This window comes from Barbus barbus, assembly GCF_936440315.1.
Source record: "Barbus barbus genome assembly, chromosome: 2".
Classification (NCBI taxonomy): domain Eukaryota; kingdom Metazoa; phylum Chordata; class Actinopteri; order Cypriniformes; family Cyprinidae; genus Barbus; species Barbus barbus.
This window is the reverse complement of record NC_136730.1, coordinates 23,353,692-23,374,737: the sequence shown is the minus strand read 5'-3', so window position 1 is coordinate 23,374,737 and position 21,046 is coordinate 23,353,692. Positions and strand designations below refer to the sequence as shown.

General features: G+C 38.3%; 3 protein-coding genes across 8 annotated transcripts; 2 read left to right on the top strand and 1 right to left on the bottom strand.

Moving 5' to 3' along the window:
• Positions 1-497: 497 nt before the first annotated feature.
• On the bottom strand, positions 498-3,582 carry harbi1 (harbinger transposase derived 1). The gene is made up of 3 exons (XM_079429057.1): positions 3,532-3,582; positions 1,378-2,067; positions 498-1,282 (listed from the first exon to the last, which is right to left on the bottom strand). Exons 2-3 carry the CDS (start codon positions 2,045-2,047, stop codon positions 906-908), a joined length of 1,047 nt encoding a protein of 348 aa, XP_079285183.1. The 5' UTR covers positions 2,048-2,067; positions 3,532-3,582; the 3' UTR covers positions 498-905.
• Positions 3,583-3,785: 203 nt separating this feature from the next.
• On the top strand, positions 3,786-14,647 carry LOC306877254 (autophagy-related protein 13). Of its 4 annotated transcripts, none has more exons than XM_079428899.1 (18): positions 3,786-4,016; positions 6,103-6,183; positions 6,290-6,370; positions 6,473-6,592; positions 6,707-6,753; positions 6,873-7,013; positions 7,131-7,171; positions 7,255-7,351; positions 8,678-8,776; positions 9,551-9,644; positions 10,304-10,402; positions 10,804-10,899; positions 11,092-11,231; positions 11,330-11,417; positions 12,185-12,262; positions 12,392-12,505; positions 13,271-13,399; positions 13,788-14,647. In XM_079428899.1, exons 2-18 carry the CDS (start codon positions 6,115-6,117, stop codon positions 13,863-13,865), a joined length of 1,611 nt encoding a protein of 536 aa, XP_079285025.1. In that variant the 5' UTR covers positions 3,786-4,016; positions 6,103-6,114; the 3' UTR covers positions 13,866-14,647. The 4 variants fall into 4 exon arrangements, with proteins under 4 accessions (XP_079285025.1, XP_079285027.1, XP_079285026.1 ...); XM_079428900.1 differs by having other exon boundaries at positions 3,832-3,860; positions 13,788-14,645; XM_079428901.1 differs by lacking the exon at positions 10,304-10,402 and having other exon boundaries at positions 3,812-4,016.
• A 281-nt stretch (positions 14,648-14,928) lies between these two features.
• On the top strand, positions 14,929-19,170 carry LOC306877377 (SPRY domain-containing SOCS box protein 3-like). 3 transcript variants are annotated; one of them, XM_079429120.1, is made up of 5 exons: positions 14,929-14,963; positions 15,340-15,506; positions 18,156-18,287; positions 18,549-18,739; positions 18,832-19,170. In XM_079429120.1, exons 1-5 carry the CDS (start codon positions 14,938-14,940, stop codon positions 19,033-19,035), a joined length of 720 nt encoding a protein of 239 aa, XP_079285246.1. In that variant the 5' UTR covers positions 14,929-14,937; the 3' UTR covers positions 19,036-19,170. The 3 variants fall into 3 exon arrangements, with proteins under 3 accessions (XP_079285246.1, XP_079285248.1, XP_079285247.1); XM_079429121.1 differs by having other exon boundaries at positions 14,942-15,074; XM_079429122.1 differs by lacking the exon at positions 18,156-18,287.
• The last annotated feature ends 1,876 nt before the right edge of the window (positions 19,171-21,046 follow it).

Here is a 21,046-nt window from a genome sequence, read left to right as displayed (position 1 = left end):
CTTCTGTGCTCTCCGTCTGTCTGCTTTTAGTAATGACATTAGAAATAGCGGGGACACACACACACACTGCGGACAGCACGTCATTGTTCAGCGTGGTCTCTCTTCTTATTCCACACATTCATCACCGGGCTCGACTGCGACACTCATTAAAGAACCAGCTGATTTATCGCCTTTGACAGTCGAGCCTCCGGAGCAGCAGAGACAGACCACTCGCTCTTTCCGCCAACAAAACCATTAATTAACCCGGGCTAAAATTAAAGCTTTATATTTTTGCACTAATATATATTTTACTCAGATTACAGAGCATCAGTGGAGACCTGTGAGAAAGAAACTCCTAGTAGGTAAGTGTTACTGATGATATGAACAAAACAAAATTAACAACATAAGTTAATAACTAGCAAGAGGTTTGCCTTGTTTGGAAAGTCAGTTGTTCCTGTCTAATTCAAGTTTTGAAACAAATAATGCACTTTGCAGCGATATAAACAGACACAACTACCGTTGAGGTGTTATTTATTGATTAAATCATTTTACAGGTCTTTACAACGAAATTAAAATGACAGTAACTTAATAAAAGACCCTGTCCATTTTCATATCTCATTCCTAAAGTATTTGTAAATACTAATTAAAAAAAAAAAAATCCTGCTTTGCAGTTTTTGTGTTCACAGGACCAATAAAGAAGTCACTTTCTTTTTAATGTTGAACATTAAGAACATATTTTGAGAAACATCTCATTGTTTTTATTTATTCATTTACTTCCTTGCTTTAAGATGAAATTAGTGGTGAAATTACAGAATTTATCTTTTTTTTTTTTTTGGTGGAATATTCCTTAACAAAATGTTAGCATACAGGAAGACAATAGCATGTGTATCTTTAAAAAAATTAAATGTTGAATTCGGTATTCCATCCTAGCTGAAATGATTTTGGATGAGTTCCTGTCGAACTCTGAGAGCCTCTGGGTCAACAGTGTCAGTGGGATCAATATCCTCCCCTGATTGGTCTGTGGCCTCAGTCCTTTCAAAAGTCCAGGCATCAAGGCCAGACTGCAGAGAAATGTTATGTAACACACAGCAGGCCTGCATGATATGTGAGCATTTCTCTGGGGAATACTGCAGGTAACCTTTTGCCCCATCCAGGCACCGGAAACGTGTCTGAATGGCTCTGAATGTGCGGTCCACAATCTCGTGCGTCGTTGTGTGAGCCAGGTTATAGCGGTAGTCAGCAGGGGACTCTGGACTCTGTACTGGAGACATCAGCCACTTTTTTAGAGGGTAACGGTTGTCACCTGGAGGCGAGACACAGAAAGCACAAGGAAATTTTCACAGGAATCTTTGGCAATGTTAAGAAAAGTCACTACTGCAACCAAACTATGTGTCTCACCCAAAAGCCAACCTTCGTCATTGTCTTGCTCTTCAAACAGCTTTGCCACACTGGATTGCTTAAAGACAGCTCTATCTGTCAGACTACCTGCCCAATGTGTCTCAGCGCTCAGCAGCAGTCCTCTGGCATCACATACTAATTGGCAATTGATTGAGTGAAATCCTTTTTTATTTACATAGGAAGAGTCATCTGCATTAGGAGCTTTAATGGCTATATGCGCACAGTCCACTACTCCCAAGACATTAGGAATTCCTGCTATTCGGTAAAACTCCTCTTTAGACTGCTGCCTGGTGGCCTCATCCCTAGTGAAGCCGATAAACTCTGGTGCTTTCTCAATCAGAGCTTTAGTGACATTAGAAACACAACGGCTCATGGAGGCCTGGCTGATGCCGATCGCATCTCCCATCTTGCTCTGGAAGGACCCGGTTGAGTAGAATCCCAGGGCTGCGAGTATCTGAACATCTGGGCTGATGGCTCGTGACCTCTGTGTCCGTCTCAACAAACTGTCCTTTAGCAGTTCCACCAGGTAATAAATGAACTCACGTGGGAAGCCGAATGTTGTCAGCAGAAATTCATCTGAGACTGTCTCGATATCAAATCGATCAAGTGTTTTGTGCCCACGGCCATGCAGCAGCAGGTCACAGTCTAGGACTGCAATAGAGATTGCCATTCCAACATACTCAGGAGGACCTGTGGGCAAATGGTACATGTGAATGTCAGCTAGTGCCATGTAATGCCATGTCAGAATGTAAAACATGATATCCAAAAACATATCCAAATTTTCACATTTCCAGGCTTCTCAGCAGAAGTCATCATAATTGGGTAAACTTATATAGTGGTGGATGAAAACAACAACAAATATTATTTGTACATTTTGTTATACAGTTAGGTCCATATATATTTGGACACAGGCACATTTTTATTATTTTAGCTGTAAAACATATTCATGTTACAGTTATATAATGAATATGGGCTTAAAGTGCACACGCTGAGCTTTAATCTGAGGGTATTCTCATCACAATTGGAGGAAAGGTTAATTAATTACAGCTCTTTAATATGTACTTCCCCTTTTTTCAAGGGACCATAAATAATTGGACAGTTGACTCAAAAGCCATTTCATGGATAGATGTGGGCTATTCCTTCATTATTTCTACATCAACGAAGCAGTTAAAAGGTCTGGAGTTGATTCTAAGTGTGCCATTTGCATTTGAAAGCTATGATCGGAGAATCTTTTCCATGGTAAAGAAAAAGGCTTTCACAACATCCAGCCAAGTGAAGAACACTCTCCAGGAGGGAGGTGTGTCACTGCCAAAGTCTACAATCAAGAGAAGACTTCACGAGAACAAATACAGAGGGTTCACCACAAGGTGCAAACAAGGCCAGATTAGACTTTGCCAAAAAACATCTAAAACTTCATAGTACAAATGTACGATGACTCAAAACATACAGCAAAAGCAACTCAAAGGTAAAAAAGCAGAATATTCTTGCAATGGCCAAGTCAATCTCCTGATATCAACCTGATTGAGCATGCATTTCACTTGCTGAAAACAAAATGACAAAAAAGGCAGAAAGACCCACAAACAAACAACAACTGAAGTCAGCTGCAGTAAAGGCCTGGCAAAGCATCACAAAGGAGGAAAGTCTCTGGTGATGTCCATGAGTTCCAAACTTAAGGCAGCCAAAGAATTCTCAATAAAATATTATAAATTAACGTTTTATTTATGATTATGTTTATTTGTCTATTCACATTTCTGTGTTCTGGTGGCACGCAGAGCCAAAATTCTGAATACTGTGTCAGTGTCCAAATATATACGGACCTAACTGTATATGTACATATAGTGTGTGTGTGTGTGTGTCTATATATTTCTGCATTGATTTCCTCAATGTGTGGCTGCTTACAACCCACGCTTAACCCCTATTTTGACCTAATCACATTTTATTACAACATTTATCTCAGTTGAGCTGAACTGGTGATATGATCGAGTTTTTTTGTCGACTGGTAACGAGCTCAGTACAGTATTTTACACAAAATCGAAACCGAGCATAACCAACTCTTGAATTAAATTATCTCACAGTGCGCGAATTATTTATGTATTCGATAAACACAACGGTAGTGGAAATAGTCAGACTGCCTGAAAATTACTTCGCCTTTACCTGCACTGCCGATTGTTTGTGTACGCCGACGTTGAAATCTGACGTCATTTCCTGTTCAACAGGAATCAAATTTCAAATAACAAATTTCCTGTTCAGCCGCTGCACTTTCGATATTTGTATTGGTTGTTTTTAAGAATAAATGAAGACAAGGCCATATTAAGTGCGTATCAAAATGTTACACATATGTGAATATAATTGTATTAAATAATAATTGCATGCACTTCTTTATTCAAATTTTAAAAAATAACGAAAGTAGCGTGGTTGAATCGGTAGAGGCAACACGTCACTCCTGATCTAGCCAAACAAAATAAACAAAAAATGGGGTGCCTGTAAGTGTGTGACGTTGTGGTGCTACGATGTGATTAATTGAAAATACAGGATCGTTCAGGCTGTATTTGATCATTTTACGCAATCAGCACGGTGTATTGCACACTTAACGTTATATTCTAGGTGTTAACAGTTGAATCTCCGCTCTGTGATGAGCTGTAAGTATATGCGCATGTTTTGCTAAGGGGTTAGCATTGTCTGCACACAGACATACAGATAATTGTGAACAGTTTGACTGTGAGAAACAAATGGCAGGTCTACAGTTTTCAGATCTCAAATCAGATGAACTGTCAGCTGTCATTTGACATTGATTTAGTGCTGTGTTGTTGTTTTCTATTCAGTGCGTTTAAATGCTTCGAGGCGAGCTTTATTACTATTATTATAGGATGGTGCAAGATTGCCTCCACCTTATTTTTTTCTCTTGACTATAGAAGGCACACAGTCTCACAAAGACTATAGAATACTCTTTGATTTTCAAAATTTTTAAGATTTCGTTAGTCGAAACAGTTTTGAGGTTAACTTGTCTAATTTTGTATCTTTGGAAAATAGTGACATTACATTATGTTAAATATTAAAGATTTTGTTTCTATTTGTTAATTAAGAATGTGTGGACCAATGAAAGGTTTTACATCTATGGAGAATATATATATATATATTGAAGTTCTGTAGTAGTTTTGCCACTAGAACTGGCACAGGAGAGCCTTAGTGCCATGTTATTGTTATTATATTATAATAATGTAATATGTTATAATGTAATGGTTATTATTCAGTAATTCTATGAGTTAGATGTACATTTCAGATATCTTTGCTATTCATTAAAACCTGCTTTGTCTGTCATTGGTCATTCAAATATTCAACAAAATTGTCAAAGTACAAATTTAAGTAGAATAGATGATGCAGTATTTTACATTATAACACACATCTTGTACATGTTGTATCTAAATATGTTACTATTTTAAAATATGTTAAGTGTAAATATACATTATGATTAAGGGGGCTTGTTCCTCCATCATACCCTACCAGTTCACCTGACTGTCAGTTATTTATTTATTTATATAGCACATTTCATACACAATGGTAATTCAGAGTGCTTTATATAAAAGGAAGTAAAATAATCACAACAATAAAACCAGAAATTTTAAAATGATTTAAAAATTGATTTAAAATTATTTAAAAATTGATTTAAAATGAATTTAGAATAATTAGAAATAAAAATTATTATACATAAAGTACAGTGCAGTCAGTTCGGACGTAGCACAGTGCTCATTCAACAAATGCACAGTTAAACAGATGAGTTTTGAGTCTGGATTTAAATGTGGCTAATGTTTTAGCACATCTGATCTCTTCTGGAAGCTGGTTTCAACTGCGGGTGGCATGATAGCTTAAAGCAGACTCCCCTTCTTTTGTGTGAACCCTTGGTATTTCTAAGTGACTCGATCCTAATGATCTGAGTGGTCTGTTCGGTTTATATTCAGTGAGCATATCAGCAATATATTTAGGTCCTAGGCCATTGAGTGACTTATAAACGAGTAAAAGTACTTTAAAATCAATCCTAAATGTAACTGGAAGCCAGTGTAAGGACCTGAGGACTGGTGTGATATGCTCAGATTTTCTGGTTCTAGTCAGAATCCTGGCAGCAGCGTTCTGGATGAGCTGCAGCTCTCTAATGGTCTTCTTGGGAAGGCCGGTGAGGAGACCATTACAATAATCCACCCTGCTGGTGATAAAGGCATGAACAAGTTTCTCCAAGTCTTGACTGGAAACAAAACATCTAATTCTTGCAATGTTTTTGAGATGATAGTATGCTAATTTAGTTACTGCTTTGACATGACTACTAAAACTAAGGTCTGTCTCCAGAATCACCCCAAGATTTTTGACTTGATTTTTAGTTGTTTGACCCCTAGAGTCAAGGTGTGCATTCACCTTGAGAACTTCATCATCTTTGTTTCCAAATGCAATAACTTCAGTTTTCTCCTTGTTTAACTGAAGAACGTTCTGGCATATCAAACTGTTAATTTCATCAGTGCATTGGCAGAGGGAGTCAGTGGGGCCTTAGTCATTTGGAGATAAGGATAGGTAAATCTGGGTATCATCAGCATAGCTGTGATAGGCAATTTGGTTCTTTCTCATTATTTGAGAAAGAATTACAGTTATGTGTATTATGTACTTTTTCAATTATTGTGTTATTTATATCGGCTTTTTCACTGTGCACTGAGGAAACTGTCTTTAATTTGTATGTCTTAGGTGCGTGTGACAATGGATAGTGATCTGAGCCCACAGGATAAGAAAGACTTGGATAAGTTCATCAAATTCTTTGCCTTGAAGGTGATTACATTAAACTCTACAGTACTAAGGGTATTATTGCGTGCATGAAATCTGGTATCTTAGGTGACAGGGTGATGATATCCTTTGCTTTATGTGTGTCTTTCAGACAGTGCAAGTTATAGTTCAAGCCCGGCTTGGAGAGAAGATCAGCACTTGCTCATCTTCATCACCGACAGGTTCAGACTGGGTAAGACACATCCAGGACACTTCACATACAATGGTTCTGGTATATTTACATCATAACTAACATTAAATCTGCATGTCTGGTTGTTTTCATGTTTTTATTCAGTTTAATCTGGCAATAAAAGACATCCCAGAGGTGACTCATGAAGCAAAAAAAGCGCTTGCTGGACAGCTGCCTGGCATCGGCCGATCCATGTGTGTGGAGATCTCCCTCAAAACCTCAGAGGTCTAGTCTTTCTTTTAGTTCATTATCAATATATTAACAGAATTATGATGAAATGCTGAACTTAATCAAAAAGATGTTTACTTGAGTATTAAGAAGTTGTGTTTACTCATGCAGGGAGACTCCATGGAGCTGGAGACATGGTGTTTGGAAATGAATGAAAAGTAAGCACACACAATTCCCCTATACAGACTGAGAACTGCTCTGTGTTGAGATTGATACATTATCAGCAAGTCAATATTTGCTATACTGGGGCATAACTCGGGTTTGCATTTTCTTCCAGGTGTGATAAGGACATTAAAGTGTCCTATACAGTTTATAATCGGCTGTCTCTGCTGCTCAAGTCTTTGCTGGCCATCACAAGAGTGACACCTGCTTACAAGCTTTCTCGTAAACAAGGTCATGATTATGTCATACTCTACAGGTACTCAACACACTTTCTTCTACACTCCACAAAGCCTTATATTGCCTGATACATGAGTTCATAGAGGGAAAACAGGATATCATGCACAGTCAGATTTTATTAATATCTCTTTGATAGGATCTATTTTGGAGACGTCCAGCTGACAGGTCTCGGGGAAGGTAATATTTTGAAGGGCTCTCTTCAAAGTACTAATAAAGGTTGTGTAGATGGTCTGTAGTATCTTCTTCACTTCTATCTGCAGGGTTCCAGACAGTGCGAGTGGGTATTGTAGGCACTCCCATAGGCACCATCACTTTGTCCTGTGCATATCGCACTAATTTGGCCCTTATGTCTTCAAGGTATGCATTACAGCTTCCCGTATGCAAGTGCTGGGCGATAAACTGTTTTGAATTACACAACTGGTAAGACGTTTTAAAAAAACTGGCATACTGACACAAGTGCCTAAGCAACATCGACAGCATTATGAATTGAGAGTTGACTATTAACGTGCAAATATTGCTGCAGCCTCAGATTATTGTTGTTTCACATCCACAACACCAAAAAAAGTCTAAACTATTTGATCTGGACAGACTGTTTATCATTAGAAAGATGTAAGACTCCAGCTTCGATATTTGACCACTGTTATGATAAAACACGGTTGCAGTGACAGTAATTTCTTAATTTGTCAGGAGTGCAAAATAATACATGATATTTTGAACAGAATAAAAACACATTCATATTCAGTCACATATGCTGTGGTTTATTTGTGTTCACGTAGCTTCACTGAACTACATCCATTGGGGCTTATAGTCCAAAAATGCACGTACTTGGAGAAATATTGATATATTTACATGTCTACTTCATAAATAATAATTTTTCTTAATTTTCCATAGATTTATGCTAAATTAAATGTTCTACCTATTAGATTGTTTTATTAACGTCTATACCTACACCAACCCTAAACCTACCCCTTACAATAATGCAAAAACAGTAATTATTGTTACACGGTGTGTTCCCAGTAGCTGCAGCTGTGTCTGTGCAGAGGAGAAAATCCTGTAGCAGGCAGAGCAAGCTCACTGTTCACTATGCGTGAAATATTGGAAGAAAATCCTAAATACTGAATTGGGAGTGGAGGTTTATATGAATGTATTTTTTAGGTGAACTGACTGTCTTCAGAAAAGTTTAGATGGTATTTTCCTTTCGTCTTGCCTCCATTTAATGCATAATAAAGTAGTTTCATAAGCGCAGTGCTGCTTTGTTTGCAGTGCTAACCAGGGAAACGCTATACTGCTGCTATCCCTTCGCGCCACCTGCTGTCAAGAGAGAGAACTTGCGTTCTCATTCATCCCATTTGCTCTTTTTGTTTAGTTTTTATGTAGTACATTTTCACAAAGCTAAAGTCAGACCTTTCTGTTTTTGCTTTAAAATGTGATATACAGTCTAATTTAAATCAAAACTTGCAGCCCCTTCTTTGTTTGGTTTGTTTTGATTCAAATTCTGATTCATACAAAGGCACATTCAAGGAAAAAAAAGGTCATAAACCTGAAACCGCCACAATCCTTAAGAAAAAAAAAGTGATACAGATTTTTTTGGTCAAACCGCCCAGCACTAATGCAACACATTGATGTATTCATATATTTTGGGTAGTTTTGTAGTTCAAGATATTGTCCTTGTGTGTCTCGCAGGCAATTTGAGAGGACAGGCCCTATCATGGGTATCATCATTGATCATTTTGTGGAGCGTCCCTTCACTAATATGGCACACATGCATCCCTGCAGTTACAGGTGCGTAAATAAATAAACACATAATCACAGTATAGATAGGCTACTGTTCAGAGGTTTGGTGTGAGAGAGGTTTTTTTTAAATATACTTTTTAATTAATACTTTTATTCAACAAAGACATAAATTGATCAGAAGTGACAATGAATACTTTTACATTGTTACAAAACAGTTATATTTCGAATAAATGCTGTTCTTTCTATTCATCAAAGAATTCTGTAAAAAAAAAGCATACGATATACCAAATATATAAAAAGTACTAAACTGTTTTCAGCATTGATAATAATATGAAATGTTTCTTAGGCACCAAATGGGCATATTAGAATGATTTCTGAAGGAATGGCAACTGAAAATTCAGCTTTATCATCGCAGGAATAAATTACATTGTAATGTATATTAAGATAGAAAAAAAATAATTGTAATAATACTTCAAATTATTACTGTTTTAACTGTACTTTTGGTCAAATAAATGTGTTCTTGGTGAGCACGAGACTTAATTTCCAAAACATTTTAAAAAATGTAAAAAACCAACCCCAAACTGTTGTGTATATTGCAATGTCGAATATCACCTGTATTATATCAAAATTAATATTTTTTTTATAGTACACTAGAATGACATACAATATTTAAATGTTTTTTTTTCAGCATTCAGAATAAGTTGGAATTAAACCATTAATAACAAAAAAATCACTTTTACATATTGATAGTACAGGGATTCAAACACTCTGCTTTCTTGACCTCTGGCCTCTAACCAGCTCTTTTCTTTTTTTCTCTCTTAGAGCACCTGGAGAAGATGAGGGAGGGACTTATGCAGGAATAGAAGACTCTCAGGAGGTGTGCACCACGTCTTTTTCCACCTCCCCACCATCACAGGTAATGCCATCACTATCACCTTCCCATCTATCCCATTAAATATAACCCTTCACCACCTTCCTTGTACAAGCCAGGCTTCAGTACAGGTGCAGTGCAGCCTGTCATTAAGAGAGTAACTGGTAACCTCTCACAATGGATAAGCTGTTTTCATTCATGAGTCTCTTTCAGCAGTTCCTTGATGTACAGGTCTCATGCTTTAAATGTCATTATAGTTTTTATATTCCTCCAGCCATGAATATGATTTGAGATTGCTGCTAAGTACAGTACATATCCTCCCTATACTTAGTTGTTCCTTTCTTTCTTTTTTTCTTTTTCCTTTCTGTTTGATTAGTCTGCCGTTTTGTTTGGTGTTGTTTTTGTTAACTAAATTCATTAATTGAAATAAAGCTGAAATAAAATATAAAATAAATATATATTTTAAATGGTAAATAAATAATACTGGTCTTAGTGTACTTGCTTCAGTACAAAAGTGTTGTCTTCAGTTCCACAAAATGCTCTCGTGTAGTATTGGAGGGTGCAGAAGAAAAAAGCGTTAAAAGTCATTTATGTGACCATAGAATCAGTTTCTCTCCCCATTATCTCTTTCTGTGGTAGTGCTTTCATTTCTGTTGTTGCCCTTGTTTTTCTTTCTTTCTTTCTTTCTTTCTGTGTGCATGTAGTGTGTGTGTACAGTAAGTCAGGTACATTTTAAGACACCTAAGCCGACTCTGATGGCCACACTGAAGGTTCCCCTCATGGGGCTTGGCATCTCACAGCAAGTGAGTCCAGTGTGTGTGAGAGAGAGAAGTGAGTGTACACGCATGCAGCTGATAGATTAATTAAAGTAAAAAGTGTGTGTGGCCTGCCCCAGTAACCTATACCCCACTGCTTACCCTTCATAACCTTGTATAACCTTTTAATTAAGAGGGTTATGCAGTATCACTCACACAAGAGATTGTTTGAGCACTGCTCAGGCAAACGCACACAATCACTGCTGCCTTCTCCTTGAGCTGACCTGCCTGCTGTTTTACTTGAAGCATTTGTGTGTTTGCTCTGATAACTACTCCGACCCTTCTCGCTCCCTGCTCTGCAGTGAGTTTTATACAGGACCAGACTTAAAAAGGCCTCTTGATCTGACTTTTGACTCTTATTGTGATATGAATCTCTCTCTGTCTCTCAGCTGTACAGCTCTCGTCTGTCATATCAGACTCCTGCCCTGGGAACTGTGGATTTGTGCCATCCTACAGCTTGTACTACTGCTGCACATCCTCACCAGGTACAGCACACAACACACCAGTGCATACGCATTACGCACATGCAAAAGCACCACTTTCCCTATCATAACTTCATGCCCCTCATCCCTTCTGATGTAGAACAGCTGCTTGGAATTACTTGCACCTGTTTACAGAAGTGTGTGTTTTGAGTTGACCTGACTGCGGTGACCAAGTATGTGTCTCTTCCTAATCAGATGGTTGTGCCCGGTAAAGAAGGTGGAGTCCCACAGGTGCCGGCTCAGCCTACTCATGGCACTGCAGCTGAGCATGGTCGTATCCCTTCATGCCCCACTGGACAATCCCCTCAGCCAGCACCACCCACATCCTGTAATAGGTAAGAGTGTGAGGAGATTCAGACTGTTCGGTGCTGATTTTTCATTTGTCAGTTCAGCAAAATTTGATTCCATGTTTGTTTGTGTGTGTGTGTGGTAGCGAGATGAAGACCTTGTCCCCCTCTGATGCTCTAGAGACCACCTTCACCAGGAAAGTTGGGGCTTTTGTCAACAAAGCCACCACTCAGGTTAGAATACATAAATTGTCTTTTTTCTAATTTATTTTAGAAAACAAAAATTACCTTCATGTGCATTGAAATAGTTCATACATTCTCATAAAAATCTTACTACTGAGCAGTTAAGCATACAGTTAGCATTCAAAAAGTTGTGGTCGGTGAGGTTTTTTAATGTTTTTGAGTCTCTTATGCTCACCTAGGTTAAATGTAATCAAAAATAGTAAAAACTGACTATTAAAACTACAGTTTTCTGTTTTAATGTTGTAAAATTGAATATATTCTCGTGATGGCAAAACAGAACTTTTAGCAACCATTACTCCAGTCTTCAGTGTCACATGATGCTTCAGACAACAATCTAATATGCAAAAAAATCTTTCCTCTTGTTATTATTTTTGTCAATGTTGAGAAACATAGCGCACCTTAATATTGTGAACATTTTTTTCTGAATTGTTTTAATGAATCAAAAGCATTTATTTGAAATAGAAATCTTTTTGTAACATTTTAAATGTTGTAACTGTGACTTTTGATCAGTTTAATGCATTCTTTAAAACTAAAATTGTTCATTTCTTTTTTACAAATCATACAGACCCCAAAACTTTGAAGGGTAGTGTGTATATATTAAGCTTGTATTTGTTAATATTCTTAAGTCAAGACTGGCTAGTACCGTGTTTAACAAGTACATAATATAAGAAGTATTACTGCTAAGTGCAAAAAGTCACTGTCATGTTCAGTGGGAGGTAAAAATGCATTCTAATGTGTTGTGTATGTGTGTAACTCAGGTGACAACAACCAGTTTGGATCTTCCTTTTGCTGCATTCGCTCCAAGAGCCTATGACCTGGAGGAGAACGACCCAATGGTACTGAAAGAAAAAAAAAATCACCCATACTTATGCATTTCAAATTAAGAAAACCCAATGCATCGTCCACTGTCTCCTAATACGGTTTTTGTGTGTCTCTGATTTAGAGGTGTTTTTCTCTGTTTGCAGGTGCACCCTCCCCTATCCCCGGCTCCTTCGTCTCCCTTGCAAGGCAGCCTGCACTCAAACAGCTCAACCCACAGTGGGGGGCAGCCGCAAGACGACTTTGTCATGGTTGACTTTGTAAGTGCACCAACACACATGATAAAAATACACTTATCAAGATCTGCTTTCCTCTCCAGATACTGAGAACTACGTAACATTGAGCACATTGAAAGGCTCAATGTTAAAATTATACTGCGTGAATGGGAACTGTTGAGTACCAGAGAGATGGGTACTGGTAGGCATTTTGTTGTTTTTAATTCCTCTTGTGAGAGGTTTGACAGCAGAAAGGAGCTTTATCAAGCTATTGACAGAGAAATCAATTATTCATCAAAAAATGAAACTTAGACTGTGACCTGAGAGAAAACTACATATGCTTGATGTTTAATAAATCTGAAGAAGACCTTACTCTCCTTTATTTTTATTTAATAAATACACCGTTAAATGATGCAGTATCCCACACCAATTGGAAGTCTTTGAAGCTAGTGAGCTGATGTTGCATAAGAGAGGCCCAAAGAGACCTACTTGATCATGTTATTTTTGACCTAGCAGCACTGTTCTGGTATTGATCGGAGCTCTAGTGTTGGGCTAAAATCAATACAAATGTTACTAGAGAAGTAAAAACAAGAAAAGACTAGCTCCTAAATAAACACGCATGAAAAATCTAACTTAAATCTTCAGAATTGCTTGAAAATTACAGGCAGGTGAGTTTGATTAAGGTTGCCAATAGACTCTGCAGGCCAGTGGCCCTCCCAGACCAGATATTGTTCTAAGTAGTGTATGGTAAAAGCCGAATATGATCCATATTATGTTTAAAGACCAGTTCTGTGATTGTGTGCCAAACAGAAACCTGCATTCTCTAAGGATGACCTTTTGCCAATGGATCTGGGAACTTTCTATAGAGAGTTTCAAAACCCTCCTCAACTCGCAAGCCTGTCCTTTGATGTCAGCGCTCAGTCTATGGCTGAGGATTTGGTGAGAAGCAAACAAATTCTTGTCAGAGCACATACTGAACATTTTTGCCGTCTATATGGGACAGGTTGAGCTTTAAAGCGAGAGGTATGAGAACGAGTAGAGACATAGAGAGTATTCATATACTGTAGGTATAATTACATTACAGATTACCAAACCAGGGTTGGTGTTAAAGTCTTAAGGAAAACGTTTTATTGTGTGGATAGTAAAATTAAGAACCACTGAAATAATTGCAAGTATTTTTTATATGTAGTTAGTTCACTTAAAATCTGTATACAACTATATCTGTATACAAATTATACATAAAGTGACTTATTCACATTCATGCCATAGTAACATTGTGATGTGTTCATAATTAGATATTTGGTACAGTGAACATGTATTTTTGCAGGACTCTCTTCCAGAGAAACTGGCCATTTATGAGAAGAACATTGATGAGTTTGATGCATTTGTGGACACGCTACAATAAACAGACCAGAGATTGCATTCTTCACAACTTCTTTACTCTTCTTGCTTCCTTCACTGAAGCATCCCTCACTGGATGTCTGCATTAAACCATGTTTTGTGTCAGTTTTTCCTTGTGCAATGAGCTATGAGGAGAATCATCATTCAAGAAAAAAAGTGAACTGAGGTATAAGGAGAGCAGCATCTGTTATAGGAACAGAGCAACATTAAATTTCCAACCCTTGTATTTATTAAAATAGCAGAACTGTGTAAGTAAAGCTCACTGTAATGAATGTATAAACCTGTTCCAGCCTTTATTTTTGTTTTGCTCATCACAACACCACATGCAGTTCACTGACTAGTCACTGAAGCAGATTTCTGTCATTGTACCGCTGTACCATCTCAATTCTCTTACAATGCTAATTCAAGGGAAAATGTGAATAATCTGATCATTTGTCCAGTTTTTCTTTATAGGCTTAAACATGAATGACACACTACAAGTGAACACTGACAACAGTAAGTTGTGAGTCTGTCTGCTTACCTGCGTTCTGTAAATGCATTTAACCATACATTTTAATATTTTTTTTTTTTTTTTTGAAATTAGGGACAGTTTATCATTACTACGTGTCAGGTCTTTACACAGTGAGGAATGTGTTTTTTTTTTGTTTGTTTGTTTTTTTTAAAGCTTATGTTGGCAAGTCATTAGGAGCTGGACCTTCTTTTATTATTTTAAGTGTCTTCTTTCGCTCTTCACTTTGTTAATATGGCATGTAAATGTTGTGTAATAAACTGATTTATTTCAGACAGGCCTGTTTTTGTTTCCCTTGAATAATGAACTGGTCAAAAACATTGTGTCTCCTGTAGGCAAACCTTGGAGTTCACTAGCTAATGAATATTCTCTAGCTCGACGTTCGTCCAATGGAACTCGACGGCTTAGCTCATGAATATTAATTAGGGTGCGTTACTGGAAGGCTACCAAGCAACGTCAGCAGAGGCTATTGTAAAATTCATGAGCGCCATACCACAAACACGCCTACTCCCATATTTAGATAAATCCAGTGTTGTTTTGACAGCAGTTGTGAAATGTTTTTTGTGAAATGGCCAGCTGTCTGAACGACCATAGGTAAACTTGAGTAGTCTTTATTCCATTTTAAAAGCGGATTTCAAGTGCCTAAAAGAAAGTTTTAGTTTATTCTTCATTACACTTCGGATTACATAATTTAGTGTACACTTGGTAAGTCACGTATGTTTTCTCTATAGTAGATGTGTACATCGAGCTCACTCGTCTGAAAGGTCTCCGTGCTTTGAAATATTAAGAAACAGGCTAGATATCTCAGCATAGTACACTCGTTGTCTTTATGTAATAATAACTTATGCATATTAAATTAGAAATATGGCAAACTAGTTTTGGTAATGGGGATATTGAGTAGCTAGAATTAGTTTTGTTTGTTTTTACTGTACAGTCATTGATGTAGGCCTATGTATGCTGTGTGTTGTAGAGAGAATATGTTGCGTTTTTTTAGAGGTCACACCTGGGAGAGTTGGGAATGGGATCCAGACAGTAAATCTCCTGATGCTCATCTCTCTCTGTGCCGACAAGCTGTATATTTTCATATCAGCCCTCTGCTGGACAGTCAGGGTACTGCTGGGGTCAGAGGCACCAAAGGTGAGCTAGTCTCACGTCTGATGCATGTGGCACACTTTTCTAGAAACACTTCAGGAATGTCTGTGTCCAAATTCAGGGTCTGCATCCTTCGGAGTACTCATTTGAAGGATGTTACGTCACAGCGCCGCGACGAAGGCTGTCCAAATTCGTAGGATCCTTCAAATGCGGCCCACAAATACGTCCTCCTTTTCCCCGAATTGGAAGGATGGGTGTGGTGGATCCTTTCCCGTCCTACCTATCCCATAATTCTTTTTGGCAGAGCGTAATGGCGGACGAAGCGAGCGGTAGCGGAGTGGGAGAGGAGTTTCTCTGACAAAACAAGCTAAAGTTTATGCTTCGGCTCAATTAATTTGTAGGAGAAATTAGTAGAATACTTAAAAACAAATAAAAATAGGCTATAATGGCTTACCTGGATGTGACTGTCTTGTAGTCTGATATAAAAAACTCTCCGACAACGAGCAAAGAAAGTATTTAATTTATTTAATTGCTTTATTTCTTCCAAAAGAATTAAAATGAGGAGAATAACTCTTTTCCCGCTTCTTGCTTGGCGCTGTCACGGTTGCTAGGCGACAGGATATGAGCAACTGGTAAGGGAGGGAACTGAAAGAAGGGTAGGCTGTCCAAATTCACAAACACCGACTTCCGGGTTTTGCGGACGTCGGAGGATCCCTCCTCCTTCAACCGGGTAGGAAGGATCCTAAGGAGGATGCAGACCCTGAATTTGGACACAGCCGAAGTCGTCATCTGACTGGTTGAATTAAACCGGATTTCCGGGAGACGCGAGTGTGGTGTTTATATTCGGTCCGCCGGGAAACAAAGATGCCGTGGCGCCAAACACCCTCACGAAAGAAGAAAGCCGTCCTGTTTACAAATGTGACGACGAACGCTTATCAACTAAACGATGGATTTTTAAAAGTATGTGAAATATTTAATGTTCGCGGCAAATAATCTTTTAAAAAAGAAATACATCCGAGTTTCCACGCCCCGAAACGTGACGCAAACCAAACGAACTATGATTGGTTGTTTGACGTGTCAGTCAAACGGCCTCGTGGGCGGGCCTTAGCCAATAAAAACGACCTGCCGTCAGTCTGAAGGTCTCTCTCTACACGAGTTAACAGAGCTGGGTAGATTACTTACAAATTGTAATCCGTTACTGATTCCAGATTACATGACAAAAATTGTAGTCAGTAACATAATCCATTACATTACACATTTTAAGTAAATGTGTTAAATTAAAATAAACAGATTACTTTTCAACTAACTCATTTATCACATTGATTTGAACAGGATAATCTTATACCATAATGATGTAAAAACACAAAGATTGAGGAAATATATTCCTTTCATTGTAATTAACATGGTGTATTAAACATTATATTAGATCAAGGTTTCCCAAACTGGGGTTCGTAAAGGAACTGCAGGGTGTTTGTGAGTTTAATGAAAGGCAAAAATGTAATTAAATAACAAAAATGTAAAATTAAAATAAATCATTTTAAAATTAATCCAAATAATTAATCTACTAAAAAAGAATACATTTTTTATGTTTACCTGCACGCCATATGCCCATTAACCAATGTCAGAGAACTGTGAACATGTGATACTTAATATTTATTTTAAAATCTCAGGGGTACTAAAAGAGGTCATTGAATATGATTTCACTTTTTTAACTTTAGCTAGTGTGTAATGTTTCTGTTTGGGCATAAACAACATCTGCAAAATGAAGACGCTCAAAGTTCAGTGCAAAGGGAGATGTTGTCTTTTACACAATTGCTGATTGACCAACCCTTTAAAGTAAATATATTAGGTGAAAGAGGTTCAGATGACAAAAAAAGTTTAAGAATGTCTGCAAAAAAGAAATAAGAATTTGTGCATTTTAATGAGTTTGAAAGATAAAAGCCTTTCAATAATACATAATACATTTAAATAACCTACTGAGTGATAATTCAAATAAAAATGAATGTGTTCATCAGTAGTTGATGCAATGTTGAAACACTTCTTAAACCTGAAATGATTTTTGTAAATCCAGTGGTCAAATGCTGCCGCCACCTGACCTGACTAATGACTAGTCTGTGTGAATGTCCACAAAACTGGATATTCTGAGGATAAATATGCGGTAGACTATTTTAGAAACGGAAATTTAAAAGATAAAAAAGAGGAATTAGACAGAAGCAATAAATTCTGAATAATGTATTGCTATTGTGTGAATAATATATAATCATGTAATCAATAAAAAAAGTAACTAGTCTGATTACGAGTATTTTAAAATGTAACTTACTCTAATTACAAGTACTTAATATTTGGAATCTGATTACATGTGATCAGTTACTACCCAGCTCTGTGAGTGAATACTGCTGTTTTGGTTGTTCACAAGTCAGCTAGATTTATTATTAAAGTACAGTCACATTTCATCACGCTGATACTGTTTTAGGATTATAGACGTTCAGTGATAAGTAGTTGTACATTAAGTGCTAGTTTCCTTTGCAACAAGCTTGGTTCAAGTTAATTTTTAACTATCAATTGTAATGTTAGTAAGGCTTTTATTATTCTCTAGTAGAGTATTGATTAGTAGTCCTGAGGATAACTATCATGTGTTGAGGTAGAATTTTCTGATAATTGATTACCACAAAATAACGCATATTTCTGTGTAAGGCTTCACTCATGGTGAGCATTACTGGGAGATTGAGTTCCTTGAGCCTCTATATGGAAGCTCTGTGATGGTGGGAGTCGGTACCGAAAATGCACTTCTGCACAGAGGGGATCAAAAGTTTGTTAACCTCATAGGTGAGTCATGTTCCTCTTAGGAATGCTCATATTCTTCTTCAGCCAAATCAGCCCAGCCCAGCTCCACACAGCACAAACATAAACTCCCTCAGGTTGATGACACTTGACAACCTAAAAACGAATTTCATCATCTAATTATCAAACAGGAATAGATAAACAAGGGAGGAAAAGTACAGAACAATCAGAGCGTACAAAAGCACACAATGTTTTTCCTTGAATCATTATGTTATTGTTCTGATCGTCCTGTTTCTTTCTTCAAAGGCATCGACAGTGAGAGTTGGGGTCTATCATACAAAGGCTTCATCTGGCATAATGGGAGGAGTCAAAAATACACAGAGCCTTTTTATGAAAGCAATACAGTCATTGGGGTTTTGCTGGACTTGAGCGCTGGAACACTGACGTTCTTCCGAAATGGTGTGAACCTTGGGGTGGCCTTCACTGGCCTGGAGCAGGTAAATATCAATGCACTAAGTATGTGGAAGTATTGGATGTAAGTTAAATTTGGGAATTTACAATGCTCCTGGAACTTTTGTGTTCCCTGAAGGTCAACAAGGCTCTGTACCCTCTGGCGAGCTCTACGGCCCCTGAAACTGAGCTTCAGCTGGGTGTGAGAAGCCAGATAATCTCCTCCCTACAGGAAAAGTGCATACACATCATCACGCAGTCACTCTCGAATTATAGACAGACACACGAATTGCCATTACCCGCACCTCTGCTCTGTCAAATACACAAACATGTGCATTTATAAGCAGGGCACAACCTGTTTCTCCAACTTCAAATAACACAATTCTGTCCAGTACAAAAGATCCATTTTATATGAAGCCTACCTCAAAAATGTATATTAAGGGGTTCAAGCACGTAGCGCTGAAACCCTATTGTAATTGTTAGAATGGTCACAGATGAGCGATTTCTGTATAAAACTGATTGTGCAGATCAAACGGTAATGCCCCGTTCACACCGCCAGCGATTTCTTCCAGTAGCCCCTCACTGCAGAACAAAGATCCAGGGGGCGGGGCTGGATCTAGATCTAGGGGGTGGAGATTGGTAGGTTTAGGGGTGGAGATGGGTGGGTTTAGGTATATGTAAGGGAGGAGTTGAATCTGGATCCAACCTCGCCCCCTGGATCTTGTGTTCTGCAGTGAGGACCATCTCATTTTTTCGCTGTATGTCGCTAGAGTCTGTACTGTGAAGACACTTGTGGGCGTTCCTACTGCTGTCACTGTTATTGGTAGACTGCACATCTGGACATATCTTGAGAAAATGCAATCCAAAACTATATACACTATATTGCCAAAAGTATTGGGTCACCCCCTTCTAATTAACATGTTTGACTACTTTAGTAATTTCTATGAGTACAAATGTTAATGTTAAAGCATATAATGATATTCTAGGGAATTGTGTGCTTCTAATTTTATAGCAACAGTTTGGACAGGACCCTTTTCTATTCTAACATGACAGTGCCTCTGTGTATAAGGCACGGTTCAAAAAGACATGATTGATTCAGTCAGTGTGGAAGAGCTTGACTGGTCTGCAGAAAGCCAAGTCCTGATCCCAGCTGAACACCTCTGGTGTGACTTTAAATGCAGACCTTGAGCCAAAAACTCGTCACCAAACACCAATGACTTGTACAGACACTATAAGGACAAAAGTGTTTCTTTAGAACAGAAAAAGGCACTAACAAAACTGTGGCAACAAAGATGGAAACATAATTCATGTATTTAAAAATTGTATTTCTATCTCTGTTGCAACAGTTTTGGACGTGTCTAAAATGACAGTACCCAAATGTTAATGCTTTGATGCAAACTTAAGTTTGATCACTGTTAAAGCTAGAATGCCCACTAATAAGTTTTATTGTAGATTTGAAATGCAAAAGCCTGGTCTGACACCTCACACCCACTCTGACCATCTCACAACACAGCCATCAACACCTCCCCCCTCCCTCCCCCCTACTGTTTCTCAGCCTGTAATCAAGATCTGTGAAGATGATGTAAGCAAAGTCTTCAGGAAACAGAAGATAAGGAAAGCCAAAGGCCCAGACGGTGTCTCTCCAGCCCGCCTCAAAGCCTGTGCTGTCCAGCTATCATCCATCTTCACATTGATCTTACAGATCACTGGAGCTGTGTGAAGTCCCCTCCTGCTTCAAACGCTCCACCATCATCCCTGTACCCAAGAAACCAAAAATCACAGGGCTTAATGACTACAGACCTGTTGCTTTAACGTCTGTGGTGATTAAGTCATTTGAGAGGCTCGTGTTGGCTCACCTGAAGGACTTTACTGTTCCCTTGCTGGACCCCCTGCAGTTTGCTTACCGAGCAACAGGTCTGTGGATGATGCAGTCAACATGGGATTGCACTACATCCTCCAACATCTGGACAAACCAGGGACTTATGCAAGGATCCTGTTTGTGGACTTCAGCTCCGCTTTCAACACCATCATCCCGGATACCCTTCAGAATAAACTGACACAGCTCTCCGTCCCCACCTCCGTCTGTCAGTGGATCACCAGCTTCCTGACAGACAGGCAGCAGCTAGTGAGGCTGGGAAAACTCACATCCATCACCTGCACTGGAGCTCCTCAGGGCTGCTTCTCTCCCCACTGCTCTTCTCCCTCTACACCAACGACTAAAAAGCCTTGTCAAAATAGTCCATCTGCCATCATGGTTCCATCTGAATTTTATGAAGCGACGAGAATACTTTTTGTATGCAAAAAATAAAGACATGTATTCAACAATTCGTCTCCTCTCTGTCTCTCTGTGTCAG